Source organism: Phaseolus vulgaris, chromosome 7, assembly GCF_000499845.2.
Source record: "Phaseolus vulgaris cultivar G19833 chromosome 7, P. vulgaris v2.0, whole genome shotgun sequence".
In the NCBI taxonomy this organism is placed as follows: Eukaryota; Viridiplantae; Streptophyta; class Magnoliopsida; order Fabales; family Fabaceae; genus Phaseolus; species Phaseolus vulgaris.
Window position 1 is genome coordinate 273,657 of NC_023753.2, and position 23,338 is coordinate 296,994.

General features: G+C 33.6%; 4 protein-coding genes across 5 annotated transcripts; 1 reads left to right on the forward strand and 3 right to left on the reverse strand.

Annotated features, from left to right (window-relative positions):
* Nucleotides 1-1,662: 1,662 nt before the first annotated feature.
* On the reverse strand, nt 1,663-5,627 carry LOC137828315 (uncharacterized). Its single transcript, XM_068634834.1, has 7 exons — nt 4,886-5,627; nt 4,521-4,576; nt 3,829-3,938; nt 3,546-3,705; nt 3,003-3,095; nt 2,426-2,557; nt 1,663-1,982 (listed from the first exon to the last, which is right to left on the reverse strand). Exons 1-7 carry the CDS (start codon nt 5,580-5,582, stop codon nt 1,920-1,922), a joined length of 1,311 nt encoding a protein of 436 aa, XP_068490935.1. The 5' UTR covers nt 5,583-5,627; the 3' UTR covers nt 1,663-1,919.
* Nucleotides 5,628-6,500: 873 nt separating this feature from the next.
* On the reverse strand, nt 6,501-9,612 carry LOC137828316 (uncharacterized). The gene is made up of 4 exons (XM_068634835.1): nt 8,917-9,612; nt 7,528-7,780; nt 7,253-7,430; nt 6,501-7,154 (listed from the first exon to the last, which is right to left on the reverse strand). The coding sequence occupies exons 1-4, from the start codon at nt 9,437-9,439 to the stop codon at nt 6,609-6,611; spliced, it is 1,500 nt and encodes a 499-aa protein (XP_068490936.1). The 5' UTR covers nt 9,440-9,612; the 3' UTR covers nt 6,501-6,608.
* A 1,537-nt stretch (nt 9,613-11,149) lies between these two features.
* On the reverse strand, nt 11,150-15,829 carry LOC137828318 (PTI1-like tyrosine-protein kinase 1). 2 transcript variants are annotated; one of them, XM_068634837.1, is made up of 9 exons: nt 15,634-15,726; nt 15,363-15,390; nt 14,757-14,931; nt 13,583-13,836; nt 13,333-13,459; nt 12,981-13,254; nt 11,951-12,083; nt 11,779-11,865; nt 11,150-11,637 (listed from the first exon to the last, which is right to left on the reverse strand). In XM_068634837.1, exons 3-9 carry the CDS (start codon nt 14,848-14,850, stop codon nt 11,512-11,514), a joined length of 1,095 nt encoding a protein of 364 aa, XP_068490938.1. In that variant the 5' UTR covers nt 14,851-14,931; nt 15,363-15,390; nt 15,634-15,726; the 3' UTR covers nt 11,150-11,511. The 2 variants fall into 2 exon arrangements, with proteins under 2 accessions (XP_068490938.1, XP_068490937.1); XM_068634836.1 differs by lacking the exon at nt 15,363-15,390 and having other exon boundaries at nt 15,634-15,829.
* A 3,261-nt stretch (nt 15,830-19,090) lies between these two features.
* On the forward strand, nt 19,091-20,402 carry LOC137828656 (proteasome subunit beta type-2-B). The gene is made up of 3 exons (XM_068635321.1): nt 19,091-19,422; nt 19,495-19,618; nt 19,893-20,402. The coding sequence occupies exons 1-3, from the start codon at nt 19,265-19,267 to the stop codon at nt 20,223-20,225; spliced, it is 615 nt and encodes a 204-aa protein (XP_068491422.1). The 5' UTR covers nt 19,091-19,264; the 3' UTR covers nt 20,226-20,402.
* Nucleotides 20,403-23,338: the final 2,936 nt, after the last annotated feature.

A 23,338-nucleotide genomic window follows, 5' to 3' on the forward strand; every position in this document is an offset into this window, starting at 1 on the left:
GATTCTTTGTTAGACTGTGAATATAATTTTGGTATGAATTGTAGATTTCATTTATTATGAAAGACAACTTGATCCTGTGAACTATGTGAATATAATTTTGGTATGAATTGTAGATTTCATTTATTATGAAAGACACTTGATCCTGAGAACTATTTGAAGGAATGAAATTTGATGTGTGTCAATATAGTTTTGGCATAAATTGTAGATTTCATTTATTATGAAAGAAACTTGATTTTGTGAACTATTTGAATGAATGAGATTGAATTTGAGATGTACATTTATTATGCTTAATAAAAACTAGGTTTAATATGACTTTAAGTAGCCAAAAATCAAGTTGAACACTCAATTTTTATTGTAGTCAATGTGGTTCCAAATTTTTTTTAATGACTCAATTTGTTTTCTTCCATTAGATTGTTATTCACAGTTATTAAAATGGCGATAACTTGACAAATGAGAATTGACACATGACAAAATAACATTGTCACGTAAACCAAATGTTAAATAAAGAAAAAAAAATAAGCAACTAGGAATTAAACCTGTAACCATGATTATAATGGTTTTGGGATAGATTTCTATATGTTTATTTTTATTTTCTATTTAAAAATTTGCTTTAGGTGACACATGTATGTTGTGTTCACATGTTTATTATGTGTCCATTTTCATATGTTAAGTCATCACTGTCTTAATCACGTCAACGACAATCCAACAAAAGTCACCAAATTGAGTCATTTTAAAAAATTAAATTGACAAAAAATAAAGAAGGAAAATATTATATGAAATTTGTATATATACTAGAAATTTTTATAGAACAAACTTTACATGTAGAGACTGAAAATCAAATTTAATTTCCTAAAAAACCTCATTGGTCACTAAATTTATTTAAAGTATAAAACAAAAGATAAAACCTATATGAATAGCAAGCACTTTTTAAAAGTAATTCAAAAAACAAATTTCAAACAACAAATTCTGATGACTAACATACAAAACACCATTTTAAGCCATTTTAGTTAAAATATTATGACTTTTTCTAGTTTATATACACTGCATTTATTCATTACCATATCATATCTAACTGCCATTTGTTACATTAATTAATTTCATTAAATATTAACAAGAGTCCGCTAGGAAACATGATTATAAATAAAACAAGACATGAAAACATTAATTATTGTAATTAGAATAGAAAGAATAAAAAAAAAACCATATAATTGCAGTATTTAAAATACTAAAATGCAGTTAAATCAATAGAAAACGTATTTCCTATCAATAGAAAGTGGAGAATTAATTTAAAGTCCTAATACTTTATTTGGTTAGGATTGTGGAAAGTGGAGTGATTTATTTTGATAAAAAGAAGATTTAGCAATGAAAGCATAAGGGAATTGTTTAACCTGGTTCTTGACTCATTGTTTAATTGGAGTCTGCATGTCCAACAAATTTCTGTCACAATGTCCCTGTCAACAAGCTTCTCCATAAAAATCACCACCCTTGTGATACCAACATGCATGCCAATACAAACGAAAGGTCTGCAACACCTGTCAATCAACTAAATCCTCAGTTCAATTTACCAAACCTCACCCACTCCTGCAAAATATTTTCATATTAGCAACTATTCGTAGTTACTTATTCTCATGGTTATCTAATTATCAAATAAACCTGGCTGTATACAGTGAGGAAGTGATAAGCTTTATGTTCAAGTCAGATGACAATTTGCTCTTTAAATCTCGATAAGCATAAAAATACATTAAAACCATTAAAAAGCTAGCATTAGACAGAGACAATAATAATATACATTACTGAAAGAAACTATCTAAATATTATTGAATAAACAGATTTGATCAAAACAATTAAGCTTGTATATATTCTAAAAGAATGCATCTTCAGTCAGTTGTTCTTCCCAATCGAGGCTGAAGGCAGAGAGATTAATTTTCAGGGAGCGTGGTGGTGTCTTCAAGTTGGTCAGAGAAACCATTTTGGGAATGCGTCTACACACAAAAAACGAGAAAGAGGATATATGAGTTGGCAAAATATGAACACCAGAGGAAAGAATAAAGGTATTTGCCTCCAGAATTTACCAAACCCTATCAAGAAACAAGACAACTAACATGAAAACTGAGAAATAAAAAACTAAATTTCAACACTACAGATGAATAGCATTGTTTTTGGATATTTGCAGAATTATATATCCATATCACTAGCTCATTACCATCATACACAAGCAGAATGTAACTCAGTGCCAACTTTGAACTAACTATGAACAAGAATAAAAAACAACCCCCAAGCATCCAGAACAAAAAATATTTGAGATTAAAAGCCTTCATATTATTCAACTTGGGGAACATTCTTTCAGACACAATAATATCACAAATAAATTCTGTGCAAGTAATTATCTGTGCAAGATATGCAAAACAGGATAACAGGTTCGCACCAAACCAAGAGCTTCTCTTGCAATCCTATGACCGTGCTCGCCACAAACTTTACCAAAGAGGAACATAAGGTGTTCTCTTTGTTCCAGTTTCAAGTGTTTTTCTAGGCCCCGACTAACCATCTCCATTTCAGGCTGCATAGAAATACCACAGTAAGTGCTGGTAGAAAGTGGCAAGTCAATACATAAATCATATTCTGCAGCAGACAAGGTTAGAAGAGAAATCTTTCTATCTACCTAATGCCTCATCCTAATCAGCATTCCATTAGAGGACGTGACCTGTCAGAGGATTCTATTTACCCATCTTTGGTGTACTGCCAGCGGTTGTTTTAATGGAGTTGTCATTTTAGACATGTATAGAGATTGAGATTAAAATGGGTCACACTCACGAGTTACCTCTCAATTACTTTTCAATGATTAAAAATTGGTTCTTACACCACATGATCCTCCTTCAATGGTGTAGCAGTTAAGATGGTCCTTAACTTTAAGAATCAACTCAATAACTACTTAAGGGGAAGCTCTTACGTATAAATTGTTCATAAGGACGTGAGAATTGCAAATTATTATTGAGGATACATACTGAAGACTCCTCGGGAGGAAATATTCGTAGAAGAAGGCATATCTTTGACAGTTCCACCATAGCCTCAACCTGTTTGCCTTGCATTTCCAGAGCCTTTAAATGAAAACAAAAACAAAACATGAATTTAGAAATGCATTCAAGAGGAAAAAGATTCTTTTAGAGAACCAGAGGCCAAATATGAACTTTATAAAAAAAAGTGATATCTGAATGAGGCCATAATTTCAGGCATTAAGTTACAATACTTCAAAGTTCATCACTCTTTAAGACCTGTAATCCAATTATAGATTCTACATTCATGCAATCCAGAGAGACCACCAAAGAGAAGTTAACAGGCACAATGGTCATATTTAATGGTGCCAAGTTCCACCACATTCAAAAGAAAGATTTCTATAAACATAAATTAATATAAATAACCAAAATATTTTAACTGAATATAACTTATCTTCAGTAGTGTTTGTTACACACAAAAAATGTAATTTTGGAAAACCCCAAATGCTTAAACGCAATATTACCAAATCATTTCATTTAGAGTAAGAAAATTACCCAAGCCTGTAGAAGACAGGAGCGAGTGCGAGCAGCAATAGCTGCAGACACAATTGTTGCGGCACGAACATTTTGAAGGCCAATATTTTCAGCAAATCCAGCAAGAAATCGTGAAGCATCCTCACCATTAATATCAATTGAACTAGAGTAAGTTGGTGCCCTGAACAGAAACAGAGTGACCGCCAACAAATTTCATAAAATAGGGAGACAGTAAGATTAACAGGTGAGTTCGGTACTGAACAAAGAGATAGATCAGAATGAAGGGTTAATAATAATATCACACCTGCTGCAGACATTTAAAACAAAGTTAACAGATGCCCGATACAAGGTGTCCCGAATATTTGTTGGCTCAATAGACACTTGCACACCAGAAGTTCTGCACAGTTGACGTAACTGTTCATGTGTGTGGGCAACAAACATTTCAAGTGTTATCAGAAGAGAGACAAATTAATTCCCTTTCATCATAGAATTTTTTTTTTTGTAAGCACGCATTGATAAAAAAAAATCAGAAACCATGAGAGGTGGGTGTTTTAAAATACACAGTATCACTTACATTTCAGAAAATTTTAGTAGTACCATGTTGTTTTAAGGCAAAAAGACATGCTAAAACATTACAATAACGACAATAATCACAACCATGTTGCCACCTCAACCATCATCTATCCTATCAGCACACCAAATATTAGTAATATCATGTTATGCTACTTAATATTAATTAAAAAGCGTCTTTTTTATATAGGAATTAGGACAAAACAATGGGTATGCTAAAATTGACACAGATCAGTATTACATGGTAGTTTAACTTTTAAGTAATACAGAGTTTACTATAGAATTATGACTTTTCTTGCTGAAGGAACTAAAAGAAAAGCAAATACCAAGATTAACCGAATATCGTATTAATTTTATAGCAACTGTTATATATATATGATAATCAGTAAATCACCGGGAGAGAAAAAAAGGTGGAAAAGAACTCACTTGAATTATATCATTCTCATTGATGTCATTCCCGCCCAATCTACTGTTTGTAATTGCTGGAAATCAAGTGGGTGAGTTGCAACTTGTTATAAAGGATGGCAAAACACTAGAGAAATTATTAAATGTGTATCTATACCTACAAAAAAGAACATGAACAGAATCATTATTCATCCCGAGACTAGAACACTAAGTAGAACGAACGAACCACCTTATAATTGCTTTTAACAAATTAGATTACCGTTAAACAATGCATTTCCATTAACAGGAATTGAAGATAGATAGATGCTTATGGAATAGTCATGGTCATCAACTTCTCTGACAATAAGAAGCTGAAATAAGTTAAAAGAGGAAAAGAGAAAACAAACCTCGAACCACTCTGTAAGCCTCCCTCTTGTATTCCTCCTGCTCATTCGCGTCAAAAACAGAGCCGTTGGCATTGACAACAGTAGGCCACCATTCGGGCAATTTTCTTTCAAACCGAACCATATTCTTCGCGGAGCGCTTCACAGAGCCCCGAACCGCGGGCGATAGCGGATTCGAATTGCTCCTCTGGCCCCACGCAACAACCACCTCTTTTCCGCCGAGACTCCGGTCCCTCCGCACCACAAGAGGTCTATTGTTAGAGGCGTTACGACGCCACGACGAAAACCTAGAAATCAATCGCGCTAGAACACTGAAAACGGAAAACGTGAGCAAGGTCAAAGCCGCCGAAGTTCCGAGGAAATGCAACGTGGAAGGGCGGCATGAAACGACGAGTCTGCGGTTGTGGTCGAGAGTGAGGAGGGTTTCCAAATCGAGGTAAGAGTCTCTTCCGGAAAGTATGAATCGGCGAAGGTGAGATTGGAGAGTGGTTAGGGGAGTGAGGTCGATGACGGCTTCGAACTTGGGTTCAAACGAGGAGGAGGTGGAGGTGGTGGCAGGGAGGGAGACTTTGTTGTGGCGTCTACGGCTGCGGCTTCGGCGGCGGAAGGAGGAGCAGACGACGGTGAGGCGGCAGAGGCGACGGCATGGGTATGGTGGAGGGAATTGGGAGGGAAGAGTACAAGTGTTGACAGAAAACATATAGTTACTTTGTTTTTACCTGACACAACAAAACAGCTCCTTTATCCTTCCTCCTTTATTTATTTATACTTTCCTCAAAACCATAGGCCCAAGCCCACAACGTAAAAACTAACCACCTATCAGACAATTTCTTCCTGCACCATATTATTTAAGACATGCACCCAACGAAAAATTTAAAACCCAACATTGCCCTTGGTTTCTTTTTTGCGGTTTCTTTTTTGCTTAGGAATGCAGAAATTCGGAAGTGATTGTTATATACTACGGAGTTTGATATCCAGAAAGTTATTTTCGTATTTCATTTAAGTTTTTGGATAACCATATTCGAAAGTGGGTTATGGTTCCAGATTTCTATATCTAAAATTTTGTGTTATAAATGGTGTTGATGACGAGATCCAGAATTCATTTATGTTTACTTATAAATTTTAACATCTGAAATATCATTTATACTTTCCAAATAAACTTTAAGAAGACAAAATCCAGAAGACACATTAGTTTCAAACTTTCAAATTTGTAAATCCAAAACTTTATAATTTTATTTACAATTATGAATATTGAAAAGGCAAAAAATTGTAAGCATTAAAAGCAAAAAATTCGCGCCCTATTATTTTTCCCTCTCTCTCATACACTATGCATATAGTGTAGGCAATTTTTTTCAATGTATTCAATTCTTTACAACTCAAATTTATTAGAATTAGCAAAATCTTCTGATCTCCATTGATAATATTTAGTTTCCAATTAAATTTATATACTTCCATTACAAGATTAGATTAAAACACAATTTCTCCATTTTCACTAAAATTGTCTATAATCTGTCTCTTATATCTCTTACAACTTTAACCATCCAACAAATGTTTTCCCTCCTTAAAGAATTATTAATTGAGCTGAACATTTATATACAGAGGAATATGAATAACTTCGTTTTTGACATGCCAATATATGCATTCGCACCAAAAGCAGAAAGTGTTGTTAAAAAACATCTCAATACCAAAAACAGAACGTGTCATAACAAGGTTATAGACTGGTAATTCAGTTTTCAGATTGTCCAAAATATCTCCCCGAAATTGTAGCCAAAATATTCAACATTACAACCTCCTCATCCAGGGCAACCTTTCCTGCACGGATGGTAGCACACCTTCGCAGCAGACTCCTGAGAGCAGCAGAGGTGTCAGCGTATAGTGGAGTATCAACTGTTGCACACAGAGCAAAAAGCCACATGCAATCATCTCTAGTGACAGTGTTTGCACCCTCTAGCAAGCGAATCCGTTTCAGCAAAGTTTTTACCCGGGTTACAGAGTCCATTGTTGAGATTACAGAAAGCAAAGGAGGACTGGGGGAGCTGCTGCTTGTTTGATCAACTGAAGTTTTCGATTCAGTATTCTCTGGAGACAGTGTTCTGTCCTTATCTTCAGCAGATACATCATTTGTCTTACCAATGCTCAAATGATTACCAAGTAAGACGTCCTTGTTCATAACACCAGAAAATTCTCCACAATCATTCGCAACTATCTGTGAGCAATGAACACGGGGGTTTCCAGAGTATATGGCACTTGAACCATCAAGGAATGAGAGATTCTGGTCAAAGAAGTTGGGAACAATGAGAACATAATATGATATAAAAAAAAAAATTAAGGACTCCAAATACATCCAAATTAAAGCCTGAATGAACATACCGTTCTGAGTGTTGAAAATTCAGCAAGAAACACATCCTCCCACTGTTTCAGTGGCAACAGATGCTCTGGACACATGGCAATATCAGGAATCTTGGGCATGTAAGCACTCTGTTCCTTGTTAAGTTTGCCTCTGTCAAGTTTTGCAACCTTCACTTTTGGAATTTGATCTGCCTCCCACCTGCTCAAGAAAACAATATACAAGATATAGAGCTGCTCTAACTTCTAGCAGCATTGAGAAAGCAAACATCCAAAGATTCTGACAGTTAAGATAATACCTGACACGCCTAAGATATTCCCATCCATCTTCTGGTGGACCAGAATCAAAATTAGGTTCTCCATCAACCAAAAAGGCAGGCCTTTGGATGCTGGCATAATCGTCATCACTATCATCATCTTCACCACACTCTTCTACAATTGAGCCCCCATCCTCACCCATAAGGGTACGACTACAAGGGTCAACAGGAGTAATATTTTCACTACTTTCCATGTGATGTAATTCACTATCCCTATTTTCACAATACGCTGCACCTGAAAGCAATTACAAAAGTTTTCAGTACCAGCACTGACAATTTGCTAATAATTTAGGAAGGGTTAAAAAGGGAATCAATATACAGTTTTGTATCTGTAAAGGCAAGAATGATCAGGTAAAGAAAGCATGTCCTTCTCATTTAGAACACGACAAAGGCAAGAAATCAAAGTTCGTGTTGGAAAATCAACAATAGAATTTTCAACATAAAACAAAGTAAAAATGAACTAAAACAAGAAAGCATCGTCATTACTGCATGACCAAAGTAATTATTCAAATCTACAATCAGACTACTGCACAAGACTGTTCATATACAATGATTCTGTACAAGAAACCATGCACTGAAGTCAGTGCCTAATCAGAACATAGTCTACAGTCAACTAATGTTGCATATTAGATATGTTCCAGGTTCCTTCTGCTCATTCTTCAGTGGACAAAGACATTCACATATCTGCATCTTCCGTTAGTAGCAGCCGCACCTGTCCATCACAGAAATTGAAAACATCAAATTGACACAATGTGAATCACAAAAATCGGAAAAAAAAGTTTTCCCCATAAAGAATTGGTTATACTTTGCAGAGAAAAGCATTTTATACCAACGCCCCCGCCATCAAAAAATAAAGAAACTTCATTGATAAAAAATAAAACTCGAACCCCATTGAAACCAGTGAAAAGAAATTTGAAATAAAATGCAATGACATAATCAACAACAACCCAGACTGAGATTATACAATTAAAGTCAATTTTTTAAAACAGAAAAAAGAAAGGGATAAAAATGGGGGAAAAAGACGATTATAAAATTATGGATGTAATTACACCCTAAAGTGATCAATGGCATACAAACAAGTTCAAACACAAAATCTATATAGGTACAAGCAAGGAACAGTGAATGAAGATTCTGGAACAGAGAAACACCAACACAACAAAGGACCAACAAATGTTAAGATTACAAAAACATTCGGTGCCACTTTCAGAACATTCATAACGACAACCAAACAGAACACGAATCCTGCCACCACCAAACAACTCTTCCGCACACAGACAACTAAAACGAAGAGCCGCATATTCTCATAAAGATTCCATTTCTTGAATTCCGAAACAACGAAACCAAAAAAGAAAGAAAGAAAGAAGGACTCACTGAGGATTGGTTTGTTGTTCGGAAGTGGAGTGGAAGCCAAAGTATCGTACTCGCTGGCCACCGCGCTTTCAAACGCAGCGTGAATCGCTTTCCAGAATTTACGCTGTTGCGATAGGTTAACGAATCTCAGAGCTTCCAAGTCCTTTCGCGAATACTTATTATCATTACTGTTCCCACTCTTCGGCGTGGGCTTCGATTTGGGCCTCTCTTCGATCTTCTTGAGACTGTGAGCGACGCTGTTGATGTTGTTGATGTTGTTGTTGTTCTTGGGCCCTCTTCTTCTTGAAGCGGAATGCTTCGGTCCTCCGTTCTTGACGACGGAGTCGAGCAGCGCCGTCTCGTCGATGACCTCGATCCCTAAGGCTAAGGAAGAAGGAAGCGCCGTCACCGTTTTGGCGGCGGCGGCGGCGGCGTCTTTGGGCGCCAACGCCGATTCGAGCTCCTCCAGCAATCGCTTCTTCTTGATTTGGAGTTCCGCTGATTCAAGAACGGGATGTTCTTGGGAATCTGAAACGTCAGCCATTATTTCAAATTTTGTTCCACTTCGCTTCTTCTTCAGACTCTCTCACACTTAGGGCGCAGTGCATTCCACACTTTGAACTTATAGCTCTCTGATAAGTGCTTTTTTTTTTTAACGGTACGGCGCAGTCAATTTCACTTCCGAAAATATGGTTTTGATTTCGGCCCAAACGAAACTCCTCTTCCCCCTTTTTTTTATGAATAAATATAAATTTTATGGATTTTATTTCTATTTATGTGTAGTAGTTTAGTATATGTATTGCTATTGCTCCAACTCTACTGAATTTACTTATCCTATGGTGTTTGGTAAATATTACATTTAAAGAAATTATATTATTTTTTTTTTCTTTTGAATTTCTCGTAAAATTATACTCTTGAGTCTGTAGAAACAAATGTACTATTGTAATATTGAGTAACCAAATAGTTAACACTATATCTCGACATGTTTTATAGGCTCTGTAAAAGATCGTCATTAGTCAATAATACATCAAATTACCTAAAAGCATTATCTAAATTGAATTTTTTTATCCAAATTGTCTATCTATAAAGTTAAAGGTCAATACAACTGTACAAATAAAAAAAAAACATTCTACGGTTAAAAGGTATGTAATATTTAATCCAATACTTTTTGAACTAAGTTGAACATTAGAATATATTTATAGATATTTTTTCTACCCATGACAAATTGAAAGAAAATGTATGTGAAAAATACAACCTTATAAGAACAATACACAAATGTAATAAAAAATACAACCTTATAAGATCAATGCACAAATGTCATAACAAAATTGCAACCACAAAGGGAGGTTAAATTTTTTTAAAAAAAATATATTGTTATTTAGTTCACATGACAAGTTGTCGTATATATAAACATTTTACATAAGTTTGACTCTAAAAATCCTTCTGGGCATAATATTGAGTTGGATTAGGTTATTTTTTTAGTATGTTGAACCGTACCAAATTTATTAAATTATAATAGCAGTAATAAAACCATTATTCAAATTATTCTATTATTTAAATGTGTATTTATGAGTTATTAAATTATTTAAATTTTCAGACATTAAATAGAATAATTGTTTTTTTAAAATCATTTTAATAAATCTAAAAACATGTCACATAATTCTCAATTTATAATAACAATTAAATAAATATCAAATAATTAATAAAAAAATAGAAAAAAAAATCAAATGTATATTACAAAAGATTCAAAACTATAGACAAGAAATTAATATAAACTTTTTAAATTATTTAATAAATTAAAAATATTGTAGCAGTTTAGATAATATCCATAAAGACATCAATTTGACATCCCTAATATGAGATGTTTAATGCTCTCAGGTGGATGTCACATATTACACATTTTTTAATATAGCAAACAAATCATGTTACTTGCTTCCATTTGGCCTCATTTGGAGTATTGAAAATGAATCCTCAAAATATTATTTTTAGTTTTTTACAATATCCTAATCCCCATGAAATTGCTTTCATGTGACTGGAAATATTACAAGAAAGAAAAATGTTACTTTGAAAATTAAAATATACTAGTTTACAATTAATGTTTCATTTCTCTTTCCAACTGTAATCTGATGCATGTCAGAAAAATATTATAATACTATTGTCCCACAACTAAAGAACCACAGAAAGGGAAGTTAATTACACAAACAATAATTTTAAATGTTGCCACAGCACAAAATTAAAGGGCAAATAAAAAGAGGGAACAAATGATGATCTTTCAAGACAAGTATCAGCTCAGTTTGATAACAACAAACAAATAAAGAATATGGGTGAATTAACGTTAACTGACAAACAACATTACCCACAGATAGGCACCACGCAACCCAAACCTATGTGGCATCATGGCTCAATATATGTCAGCAGACTCGGCACTACAAGTGCGATGCCATAAATACATGGAATTTAACAATGGCATGAAACGAGCCAATCCAATCCTACACATCCAATCTCAAACAAAAATAAAAATATATAGATATATCTGCAGTATTTGATGAAATCTGGAGATAATTGAATGGAGCTGTGCAGAAGATGCAGAAACCAAAGTGGACCATTTCATTTGCTTCAACTTTCTGGAGCAGGAGCAGGAGCAGGAGTCTTCAGAAGTGGTTGGAGTGCTTTAACAACAATGCTCATATTTGGCCTAAACTCAGCTTCATACTGCACGCAGAGTGCTGCAACAGCTGCAAGCTGCATGGTCAACAAAAAGTACAGTTAATGTCAGCATCAACATGGAAGATCCAAGAACCAGAACTTTATTCATGAGTCAAAAAAGTAGTCTCTGCACATGTGCGTGTTCAAGTGAGGGGAGAGTGGAAGAGAAACAGATACCTTAGCAACTCCTTTAGGGGGGTATTCTCCTTTCAGTTTTGGGTCTACGCACTGTTTCACTTTATCTTCACTCAATCGTGGAGTAGCCTACAAAAAATACCGAGTCAACAAGACCATCAGTGTCAAATGCAAATGCCCGAGACGAGGTATAGATTTAAGCAGGAGCACTGACCCATGTGACAAGACTCTGCTGTCCTCGAGGCATGGTGTGGTCAACAGGTTTTCTTCCTGTAAGAAGCTCAAGAAGAACAACACCAAAACTATAGACATCACTTTTTTGAGTCAACTGCCCAGTCATTGCATATCTGTAATGTTTGGCAACAGGGAAGATAAGAATCGATAAACCCAAATAAAATTTTAAAGGAGGCAAAAGAACTGAGATCACAAACAATAAATTAAAGATGGAAAAACATAGCTAAGCAGCCAAAAACATTGTTTTCTGAAAGTTTCTGAGGAATTCACAGGCGCACAAACAAACTCTAAATTAAATGTCAATAAAGACCTTTCAAGGTAAACTGAATTAAGAAAACTAGATTCTGCTTATATTTCCTATATATCAATTTAACTTCTAGTAAATTTAAGCCAATAGTGGAGAGTACAGGGTCAATGAGTAAAAACTGGACCATGTCCGAAGCCAGTAATGATTCTACAGAACCGCATTCACTCCTCTTACAATAACTTACCAATCAACAGTTGCAGCTTTATCATCAAGTACAATTGAAAGATTGCACATTTGAATTGAATTCACACAAATGGAAAGGGAAACAAGGTTAAGAAACCATCAACAAATTTATCAAGAGAAATGATTCAAAGTCAAATTCTACTTGATAGGGTGTGTTTGGATTTCAGTTGGAACATCCAAACCAACTTTCAGTTTTCATTGAATACTGTGCCAACATACTTAGTACTTTTTTTCAAATTTAGTTAGAAGCAAAATTCACCTCAAACTCCAGTTGACCTAAAAGTTACAATGAGTTATTTTTCAACTCTAGTTGGGTTCAACTCAATTTTCTAACTGAAATCCAAGCACACACATAGTCCTATCCTCAGTAATAAATCACGAAAGCTTATGTAAACAGGCAACGCACAGGAAGCACTAGAAGTGTGAACATATAAAAAGGTTTCTTTGTGGTACAGGATAGCATGCATACGAATTGAAAGGAAATACGATGAAGTGGTGCTAGCAGGTTCTCGAAGCTTACTCTGGAGCATGATACCCAAAAGTTCCCAATACACGAGTTGAATGGAGGCGTGCAGCCATGTCAGGGGCCTGATTAGAAAGGTTAAAGTCAGCTATCTTAGCCTTGTACTCTTCAAAGATCAGCACATTACTTGATCTGATATCCCTGTGTATAATCGGTGGCTGAACTTTCTCATGTAAATACTCCAATCCCCTTGCCGCGTCAACTGCGATTCGAACTCGCTGTATCCAATCAAGAGTTGGCCCTGGTTGTGCACCTTGAACTCCCTTTCTACCTGTAGCAGAAAGACAACCAAAATCATCGACAGAACTTAATGAATATGAAAGTTAAGATGGGACATTAAGATACATACCGTGCAATATGTCATGAAGAGAGCCCATAGTAGCAAACTCATATGCAAGTACACGAAGATTTCCTTCAACACAGTAACCATGCAACTCAACAAAATTATCATTCTTCAATCTTGAGACCATGGAAACCTGAAATAGCAAAAAACACTGAATGAGAAGACTAATAAACTGGCCAAACAATCTAGAATCCAACATACTTGCAGTGTATAAATTATAATAGTTTGTTTAGCCTGATTGATAGGAGAGACATGCCTGGGTCAAAAACTCGTTATTTGATTCGGGTTCAGATGAAACATCAAGCTTTTTCACAGCCACTGCTTTTCCATTGTTTAAGGTTGCATAATACACCCTTCCGTACGATCCCTCGCCAATTAATGCCTTAGAACCAAAGTTGTCAGTCTTTTCCTTCAGCTCATCTAAAGATAGGGCGGGAGCTTCAATAGGTGGTGGTGCCTTTTGTGTTTCAGGCTTCACAGGAGGTAACACCTTTGAGCCTTTTTGGTTGCCTGGAGCAAATAGTAAAAGAAACATGAGTAATCTCTACCGGAAATGAGTCAGTCACTGTGAACTACTACGGGAAGTAAAATTGTGAACCAGTGATTGTGGAAGCATCTTAACTGAAGTCAACATTATATATCGATTAGTAGCACATAGCAGCTAACTCTAAAAACGCTGGCGGGAAGGGGGATGACACCTAATTTAAATATTATACAACAAGCTAAATAATTTACACAAATACTGAAAATCAAAGAAATTTATGATAAATAATAAATCACAAGTCACACACACAAGCATCATCAATTTAGGAAGGATCAATATGAACATAGTAAATTAGTAACGACATAAAAAATGGGAGAATATGGTGAAATTAATAGAAAAATAGATTAAAAAAAAGCAGAATATTGACTGTCTGGGTGGGAGGTTAAAAAGGAGGAAGAAAAAATCTTCCGATGAAGTGTAAAGGAAACAGAGGAAAAACCAGAAATAACATTTTGTGGTATGGTCAAGATAAAAGGGTTTAACATCAATTACGTTTCTACAGCAAAAGAATAATAGAAAATGAGTTGAAATCACATGTTTACCCAAAAAAATCCCGAAAAAACAATATTTTATTTTCTGTAAAATTGGGTTTTTTTTAAGCCTGTATCATGGCAGAGAACAGGTCAACGCCAAAAGCCACCGTTGTGGTCTAAATGAATGCTTTCGAAAACCGCTCCCCTACGGCACACTGTTGACTACTACCAATAAGACAATGAAAAAGATTAATAGAAAATAAAATGGAAGCAAGTGAGTGGCGTAAAGAAATAAACCAAAGATATTCCTAAAAGGGAAAATTATGAGCCTTTGGGTATCCCCAGAAGTTTACTTTTGTTGTTTCGAAATGGTAAAAATATGGAGTAAACTAAACTAATCAAATAAAACTCACTGTCTCCATAATTCCTTGGGCTTTTCAGGTGTTCATTTTCGTTGGATGGGTAAGACTCTTCCACCTGACAAGTGCAGCAAAGCCACCGACGCATCCTTGTCCTCTTCCTCAAAAATAGATCGTCTTGATAAGTTGTATTCCCCTGGCGGACGAAGTAATCAGGTGAAGCATGTGCCTGCATATCATCACACCAAGAACCATAAATCTCCCAAATGCGACATCAAAACAAGAAACTCTCCAAACAGTATTCAAGACAATTTCAGCGCTTAAAAAAAAAAAGCAACAGTGCCCCCATTGCCAGCTGTTCGATTAAATCATAAAAATTAACGATCAGAGACAAATAAGGCACCAAAGCCATGAAAATTTTATCAGACCACAACGGCCATTTATCACACACGCGATGCCCGAAAAACTCAACGCCCCAGAGAAAAAAAAAAGATTTTGCGATATTGGGGCCATGCATTTCGCCATGAACATGAACACGGTGCGGTGAAACAGTGCATGGTGTTTGAAAATCGCAATTGGGGAAATACGAATTGGAAAAACAGACAGTGAATTGTGATTGAAAAAGGTGAAAAAGGAAGAATTGGAGAGGGAAATTCTGACCAAATGCGCAGGACGGTGGTGGTAGTCTCTGCGGTCCATCAAGAGGGAAATTGAAAGAGAAAGGAAATTATAGACGAATCCAAAAAAGGAATGGCGGAATAGAAGCCAAATCGGATTGGCGAAAGCGCAGAACACCCGAAGAGGCCCAAAAAAATGAAGAAACGAAGACGGAAAGAGAGGGAAATAAGAGAAAGGGGAAAGAAACCAAAATTAGGCATGGAAGAGAAGAGAAGCGAAATAAGAGGTGAAAGGAACGGGAGAGAGAAATTACCTTAAAGATGCTTTGATATGAGATGAGAGATTTCGTATGTTATGTGTTAGGGTTTCTTTCTGCCAAGCGAATACAACGAAGGAACGAATAATAAACACATTCACACCCCAATAAGAGAGAGAACAATACCATTTCCTTTTTCTTTTTCTTTTTCTTCTTTTTATTGTTATTATTTTAAAACATTTTATAACACACCAATCACTCATTAACCACTCCCATTGCCTTTTTAACTACTAATTATTATAATTTATTACAATAATTATTAAACCCTTTTTATAAAACACACTAATTATTAGGTTAACGATGTAATGTTTCATCTCAATCTTAATTCCCGGAGATAGTATCGTTATGATTAACCACTGCCTAGTGTTTATTTTTTTAAATTATGTTCGTGTTAGAATTGTTAGAAATCAAATAAATGTTTTTTGAATTAAACATTTTATTGAAATGTGTTTTATCAGTGTGTCGTATAAGTGTCGATGTGTGTTCAATACGGACACGTTATTTAATAAGTGTGTCTGAGCCTCGTATATCACTATATTAGTTTATTTTTTAGTTTTGTTACAATTTTGTCCTTAAAAAATAGATAGGTTAAGAAATGAATATATATTTAAATTTTTCTTTACATCGATTCATAAGGAATATGAGATTATATTGAAAGTAAAAAAAAAACTAATAATGAAAATTATATATTTGTGTTGGCAAACTTTTTATTTCTTAACTTGGTAGGAAAGAAAAAGAGAGGGACAAGTGTTACTCTTTTTAATTTCTAATTTTCTATTGTGTTAGAATGGGACCCTTTCTTTTCCCATTATTTTAGGATTGTAATAAAACTACTAATTATTATTATTTTATGTAAATTTATTGTTTTTAATATTGGTGTCGACCGTTGTAATCATAGTCTCACATTGAAGGAGAATCTGTTCAACTAAACCACTAAAATAACGGCTTTATTTTTTCTTTAAGTTAACTCATTATTGCACATTAATATTTGTTTATTTAAACAAATACCTAAAATAAATGGTTTTTAAATTAAATAAAAAATAAAAAACTTCACAGGCATTGGAAATTGAATGAGGAAAAGAATAACTCAAAGTTTGACCACTTCAAATAAGTATTATTAACTTATCTCACATGAAATATAGGAGGTCAAATTAGGTTTTTTTTTTTATAGGAGATAGAATTTTCTTAATATTTTATTAAATAAAATATTTACAATGATAGGAAATAAATTTGTATTTGTATTATTATTTAGATACATTTCTAGTGCCTTGTTTATTTTAATTATTGTTTTATTTACAATGTATTATTCCAGAATTGAAGTTTGAGATATTGATAAATTATAAATTTGTTTTTTTTTTTATTAACTTTGACAATTTTTTATATTACATTGTTTACGGTCAAAGAGTTGACCCAATTTTTTAATGAGTTGGAAATACTTAAGAAAAAAATTAAACGTATTATTCATAATACCAATTCAACTTATCGAGTTTAATTAATTAAGAGACTTAACATGTAGCAATAATTTAGTCTAAATTTTTATACTTTTTTTCATGACAGGATTTGATCTTATAAAATAACCTGAAGTTGATAATCATTCATGTGTTTTTAAGAACACACAAAATTTAAATGAATAAAAAACAACAACATATTTTAAAATAATAATAATAATATTTGGCTGCACAAGCCAACCCCATAACTAGTTACCAAGTCCAACTTTGATTCTTATTTTTAACTAAAATCAAACTTCAAAGAGTTTAAAATCACCACAATTTTATCTTAATTATATAATTTGAATCAAAATTTTAGATAAATCTCTCACTTTTTAATTTCATGTGGTTATGTTGTAACAAATAAAAAGTGGATGAACACACAAACTTTTTACTACTTAAATGTAATTAGGTATTGGTATATTATAGTTAAATATGTATGAATTAATTTATTCATTCATACCATGAAACTTAACATGGGTCAAGTATGCTTGAAACACCAAATTAATATTATTTCTTTCTACACCCTTATAATTTCTATCTGCAATGTGAAAGATAATTTAAAATTATGTAATTTAAAAATTATTATTTTTATGTAAAAACACTTAGAATTGTATAATTTAAATAACTTTTTCAGATTATTTTGGATTATATAATTAGAAAGACATCCAGATTATATAATTCAAAAGTTATTTTTTAAAAAATAACTTTCAAATTATACAATTCAAAGTAAAAAAATATATAATTTTTTTAAATTAAAAAATGACTTTTAAATTAAGCAATTTGATTTTTTTATAAGAAAAATATCTTTCATATTACCCAATCTAAAAGTCCTTTTTTTTATAATCAAAAGTTTGTAAAATGAGATTATTCTTACTTATCTATATAGAATAAAATTATAGGAATTGAAAAAATCTGCGTTGGTTTGATAATAAAATTAAAAAATCATAACGAATATAAAAAATAAATAAAAAGGTTAAGAAAAATTTTAAGTTAGGAAAATACAAATATATGTTTTAAAAAATAATAAAAATCAAATATGGTCATTGACTTTGTAAAGAAGAATGTAGTTTTCAATCAACAATATCTATTATTATTATTATCATTATTATTTATTGAGTGAGTTTATTTCTACTTATTTTTTAAATAATTATATTTCTGTATTTTATTTATTTACATAATTTGATTATTTTAAAACTAAGTATTTTTTTTATCTGTGATGTAAATCTTATATATTTCTAAAATAAGTTTTTTTTTTTATCAATTTCGCTATGTTAAATAAAAACAGAGAAGCTTATTTTCCACGAATTACTAACAAATAAAATTCATTTGCAAATACATTACATAAGAAGACTGAAAGACTTCATATAATTACACTATATTATTATATTATAATATACATTTTTATTTGGTCTGTTTATCTCATTTAGTCACTCACACTGTAGATGAAAAATTAACTACTTGTTAATTACTGATTTAATGTACATGTAAATAAACTATAGAAGTTTTATATTTAAAAATTATTATTATTTAAATAATATGTATTTTGTTTATAACATCTATACCAATATATATATTTTGATTATGGTTTGTCGTGCACATAATTTTTTTTTATCGTCATAACTATTTTTTTATCATTGTAAAATGATATTATTCTTTTTTTCTTTCTTTTAATTTTATATTAATAACAAATCAAATTACATGGTAAAATTATGAAAGAAAATATTTTTATATTTTATTTTTTCTTAATAATATCTGATATTTAAAAGATACACATATAATAATAATAATAATAAATAAATAAAAGATGTGGATATAATTATTTTATTATCAGAAATTAACATATATAAGAGAATTTATATAACTATTTGAAGAGTCATAATAATAATAATAATAAATTTTGTTTTAATTTAAAAAAAAAATTATTATCAGTAATTAAGTATCGAGTGGAGTAGCGAAACGAAATTATTTAAAAAATGAAAAATAAAAAGTTTCTTGCTCAAAGGGACAAAGGAATTTGGTGAGATATAAAGCTTCTGCGGCATCAAAACCTTGCTCTCACTTCACTTACCTTACAGAGAAGAAGAAGAAGAAGAAGAAAAAAAGAAGAAGAAGAAGAAACAGAAGAATCAGAGTCCCACATGGAGTGCGTATTCGGATTGGTCGGAAATGGGTTCGCGATCGTGGTGGCGGATTCATCGGCGGTGCACAGCATCCTCGTTCACAAGTCCAACGAGGACAAGATCATGCTCCTCGATTCCCACAAACTCATCGCCGCTAGCGGTGAACCCGGAGACAGGTATCTAGGGTTACCTTTTCCTCTTCCATTCTCTTTCAATCTTCTTCTTTTTCTCATTTCCTTTCGTTTTAGGGTTCAATTCACAGAGTACATTCAGAAGAACGTTGCCTTGTATCAGTTCCGTAACGGCATCCCTCTCACCACCGCCGCCGCCGCCAATTTCACACGTGGCGAACTCGCCACCGCTCTTCGCAAGGTACCTTCCAAACCCTAGTACCTATTTTTTTTTAACGTTCTTAGGTTCTGTTTCGATCAAATTCTCACAAATCAGCATATAAAATTAACTGAGCTTCTCCTTAGAGCTAAATCAATTTATATAAAAGCTATCTCATATGATTTCTCCGATTTAGCTTATGCGAGCTCGATTCATTTTACATTCTTACTCTGTTTGTGGAGAAGCTTCTCCAAACCATGTCTCAGACTGTGCAATTAATTTGGTGTCTCAAATCTTAATCTGCGTTTTTGTTTAGAATCCCTACTCCGTGAACATCCTTCTTGCTGGTTATGACAAAGAGACTGGTCCTGAACTATACTATATTGACTACATTGCAACCCTTCACAAGCTTGAAAAGGGGGCTTTTGGTTATGGCTCCTATTTTTCGCTCTCGATGATGGACAGACACTACCATAGTGGAATGTCTGTTGAAGATGCAATTGATCTCGTTGATAAGTGCATCAAGGAGATCAGATCCAGGCTGGTTGTTGCGCCACCCAACTTTGTTATTAAAATTGTTGACAAGGATGGTGCAAGGGAGTATGCATGGCGTGAATCAGTCAAGGACACTCCTGTTCCTTCCGCTTGAGTAACTGTCCCTAATTTTCATCGGACTTCATTTCATATGCCTGTGTTTTTATCTTTTTTACAATTTTTTTACTGGTCTTGTAATGTCTCTGAAAATCATGGTCTATAGATGATGCACTGAAGTATGACAGTTTATCATTTTAATTAATATGAACGATGACTAGTTCTCTGCCAGAAATGAATTTATTGTGAGGTAGGCTTGATTTTTATGGATTTTTGGATACTGGGTCCTTCTTGTCTTTGCTGTTGTGGGATGATCTTTCAAGTGTTGTATTCACCCGAGGATTTTAGTTATTTGGGCTGTTGGCCTATCTTACCACAATAAAGTAGCAGGATACGCAGATGCAGTCATGTTGGAAAATCATTTGAGAATTTTTTTATTAGCTAACTGAGTGGTAATGGACTGTGTGTATTAATTACATTCATTCATTAAAATATTGTTAAGAAATTAATATGCTTGTGTACAGGATATCCCACTTTTATTTTCAAATAATAAGTATACATTTTAAAGTAAGCAAGTCACCCCTACAATGTCTAAGTCTACCATGCTGGCTTCCGAGTCTAATTTTATCAATTATTAATAGAAACTAAATGAATACTATACGATCCATTTTAGTGAATACTGTAGACACCCTTTAGATTTGAATTACAAAAACTATGCATGAACCCATAGTGAATCTGTGTGTATCTGGATGATTTCTCCAATCAGCCTCTGCATAAGCTTTAGGATGCTGAGCAGATGAAGAGGATAATGGTTTACCTTGGCTAGGTGTTCCTTTGAGATAGCTAAAGAAATTGTGCACTTGTTCATGTGAGGAACTTTTGGGTTAGCCATGATATTGAAATTGAAAGTAGAGAATTTTTTGGCCAATAAATGATAACGTATGGCAACCTTCCAATTAGTTTATGATATTGTGAAGAATTTGTTAGCAGCACCTTCATGGGCACTTGCCTTCATGTCATTGGCAGAATTGGTGGTTTGCAATGAACGAAAACAGTATCCTCTTACATTGATAATACATATTTTCCTTAGAACAGGTATATTCTGTGCTTGGAGTAAGCTAAACCAATGCATGAGAAAGGGCTCCAAGTTGCCAAGGATTTTTTGTTTGAGATGTTGCATTTTGCTTGGTTGCTATAGGATTTAGCCTAACTATTATAATATTGTCCATATAAACCAATAGAGCTACATAATCTGCCCCAGTTCGAAGAGATGAATAATTAGATTTAGATCGAGTGAAGCCTTGGCTAAGGATAGCCGCTGAAAACTTGGTAAACCGTTGTAATTTAGAGACAATATTATCCACCTCAACCTTCTACTAGAGAGGAAGATCCATATAGACTTTCTCGAAAAGATGGGCTACAAAAGCATTCTTGATGTATACTAATTGCCAGCCTTTTATTGCTGCTGCCAAGGACAAGACCCCTTGCTATGGTTTTTTACAACTGGTGTATGTGTCTGAAATCTATACCAACTTGTTTAGCTACTAATCTTGACTTGAACCTTTATAAAGTGCTAGCTGCCTTGGTGTCAACCTTATTGATCTATCTGCAACTCATTAAATATGTTCCATAAGGTTGGACAACAGACCATGTATTAGTTGTCTCCGGGGCTGATAACTCTTCTTGCATGGTTACCTGCCATTCAGGAAACTCGGCAGCTTTGGAGACTTGCATTACAAAGGATTTTTATACGAGTGACATTATCATAGGAATTGTGAAGTTATAGGACAGTATTGTACTGATAGTTCTGGAGCTAAGTTTGGGGTTTTATGCGCCTGGTGATATTCTAAGAGGCTAGCCAAGTGGTCCATGTAAGGTCTTGTACTGCTCAATTGGTGTGTTATGCTGTTTTGGGTTGTTGGAGCTGTATGAATTGTAGTAGAAGTAGTGAGGTCATTTGGTAAGTCTAGTAAAGGCAAAGGTTAGACAAGATCAGTAAAAAGATCTGTGACATTATAGGGTTGATGAATTTTTTTCCGGAATGGAAATATATCTTAAAAGAAGAGGAAATCTTGATATATGAAAAAGATTCTTGATCCACAAGTTGTATAGTCAATATTCTTTATAGCCAAAATAGGTAGCCAACAAAGACTGAAGGTAATGTTAGCAAAGCAAGGCAGACATAGACCCTGGAGTCCATATACAGGTGGATCCTTCGATAGAGTAGATAGATGATAAGGACACTTTTGAAGTAGAACTGGTGTAGGTGTTCGATTGATGAAGGTAAGTGATGCTGGTACGTTCTTTCCACCAGATTCTTCTTTCGTGTTATATCCTTTAGACCACGTAAAGTCAGCGCACTAGATCGATTTCAAACAAAGGGTAGTATTTTCCGTGTAGACAACGTAGATGATAGTGACGATAAAAAAAACCATTCGGAATATTAAAATTGATTTTTTCATTTAGTATTTGCAAACTTTATGAGAAGGATGGCCAAAACCTGAGGTGACATTTTAATGATATTGTTACAAGAAACTGAAGATATGGATTGAAGGTGAAACCCGTAATTACCTAGTTACAAATCAAATCTCCTATGGCAATCATCTTCGAGGATCTGTCAAAGGATGTATAGAAAGTAAAGGAGTAAACAAGTATTTTTTTAAACTATTTGGGTGGATAAAAGACACGTCTAATTTTGATTCGGTAACATGACATTTAATTTAAATTTTCCCCTTTTTAGATATTTGATGAGTCTCGTAAACAGTACACATATTTTATACCAATAGAAAGTCAATTATTATTATATTTCCATCTATAGAGTGAATAAAATTTAAAAATAAGGCAGGATTGTAAAAGCTTAAATCCTAGCGTATGTTAAACAAGAATTATTACCATTGGTGGAGCTCTCACCAAAGCAGGAAACAAACAAATTAGATTAAGCATAGACAGGACTTACTCGAGCTGCAAAATTAGAAGGGGCTAATTTGACAATAATAGAAATTTTAACCAATTACCACAGCTTATTGTATATATAATATAATTACAATTATAATTACTAGAAAATAACATAAAAAGTTGGATCAAGTAAAATTACAGATAGTCCGGGACAATTATCACTGAGAAGTACAGTTTAATTGACGAACGCATATTATCTTAGAATCAAGGATGGAT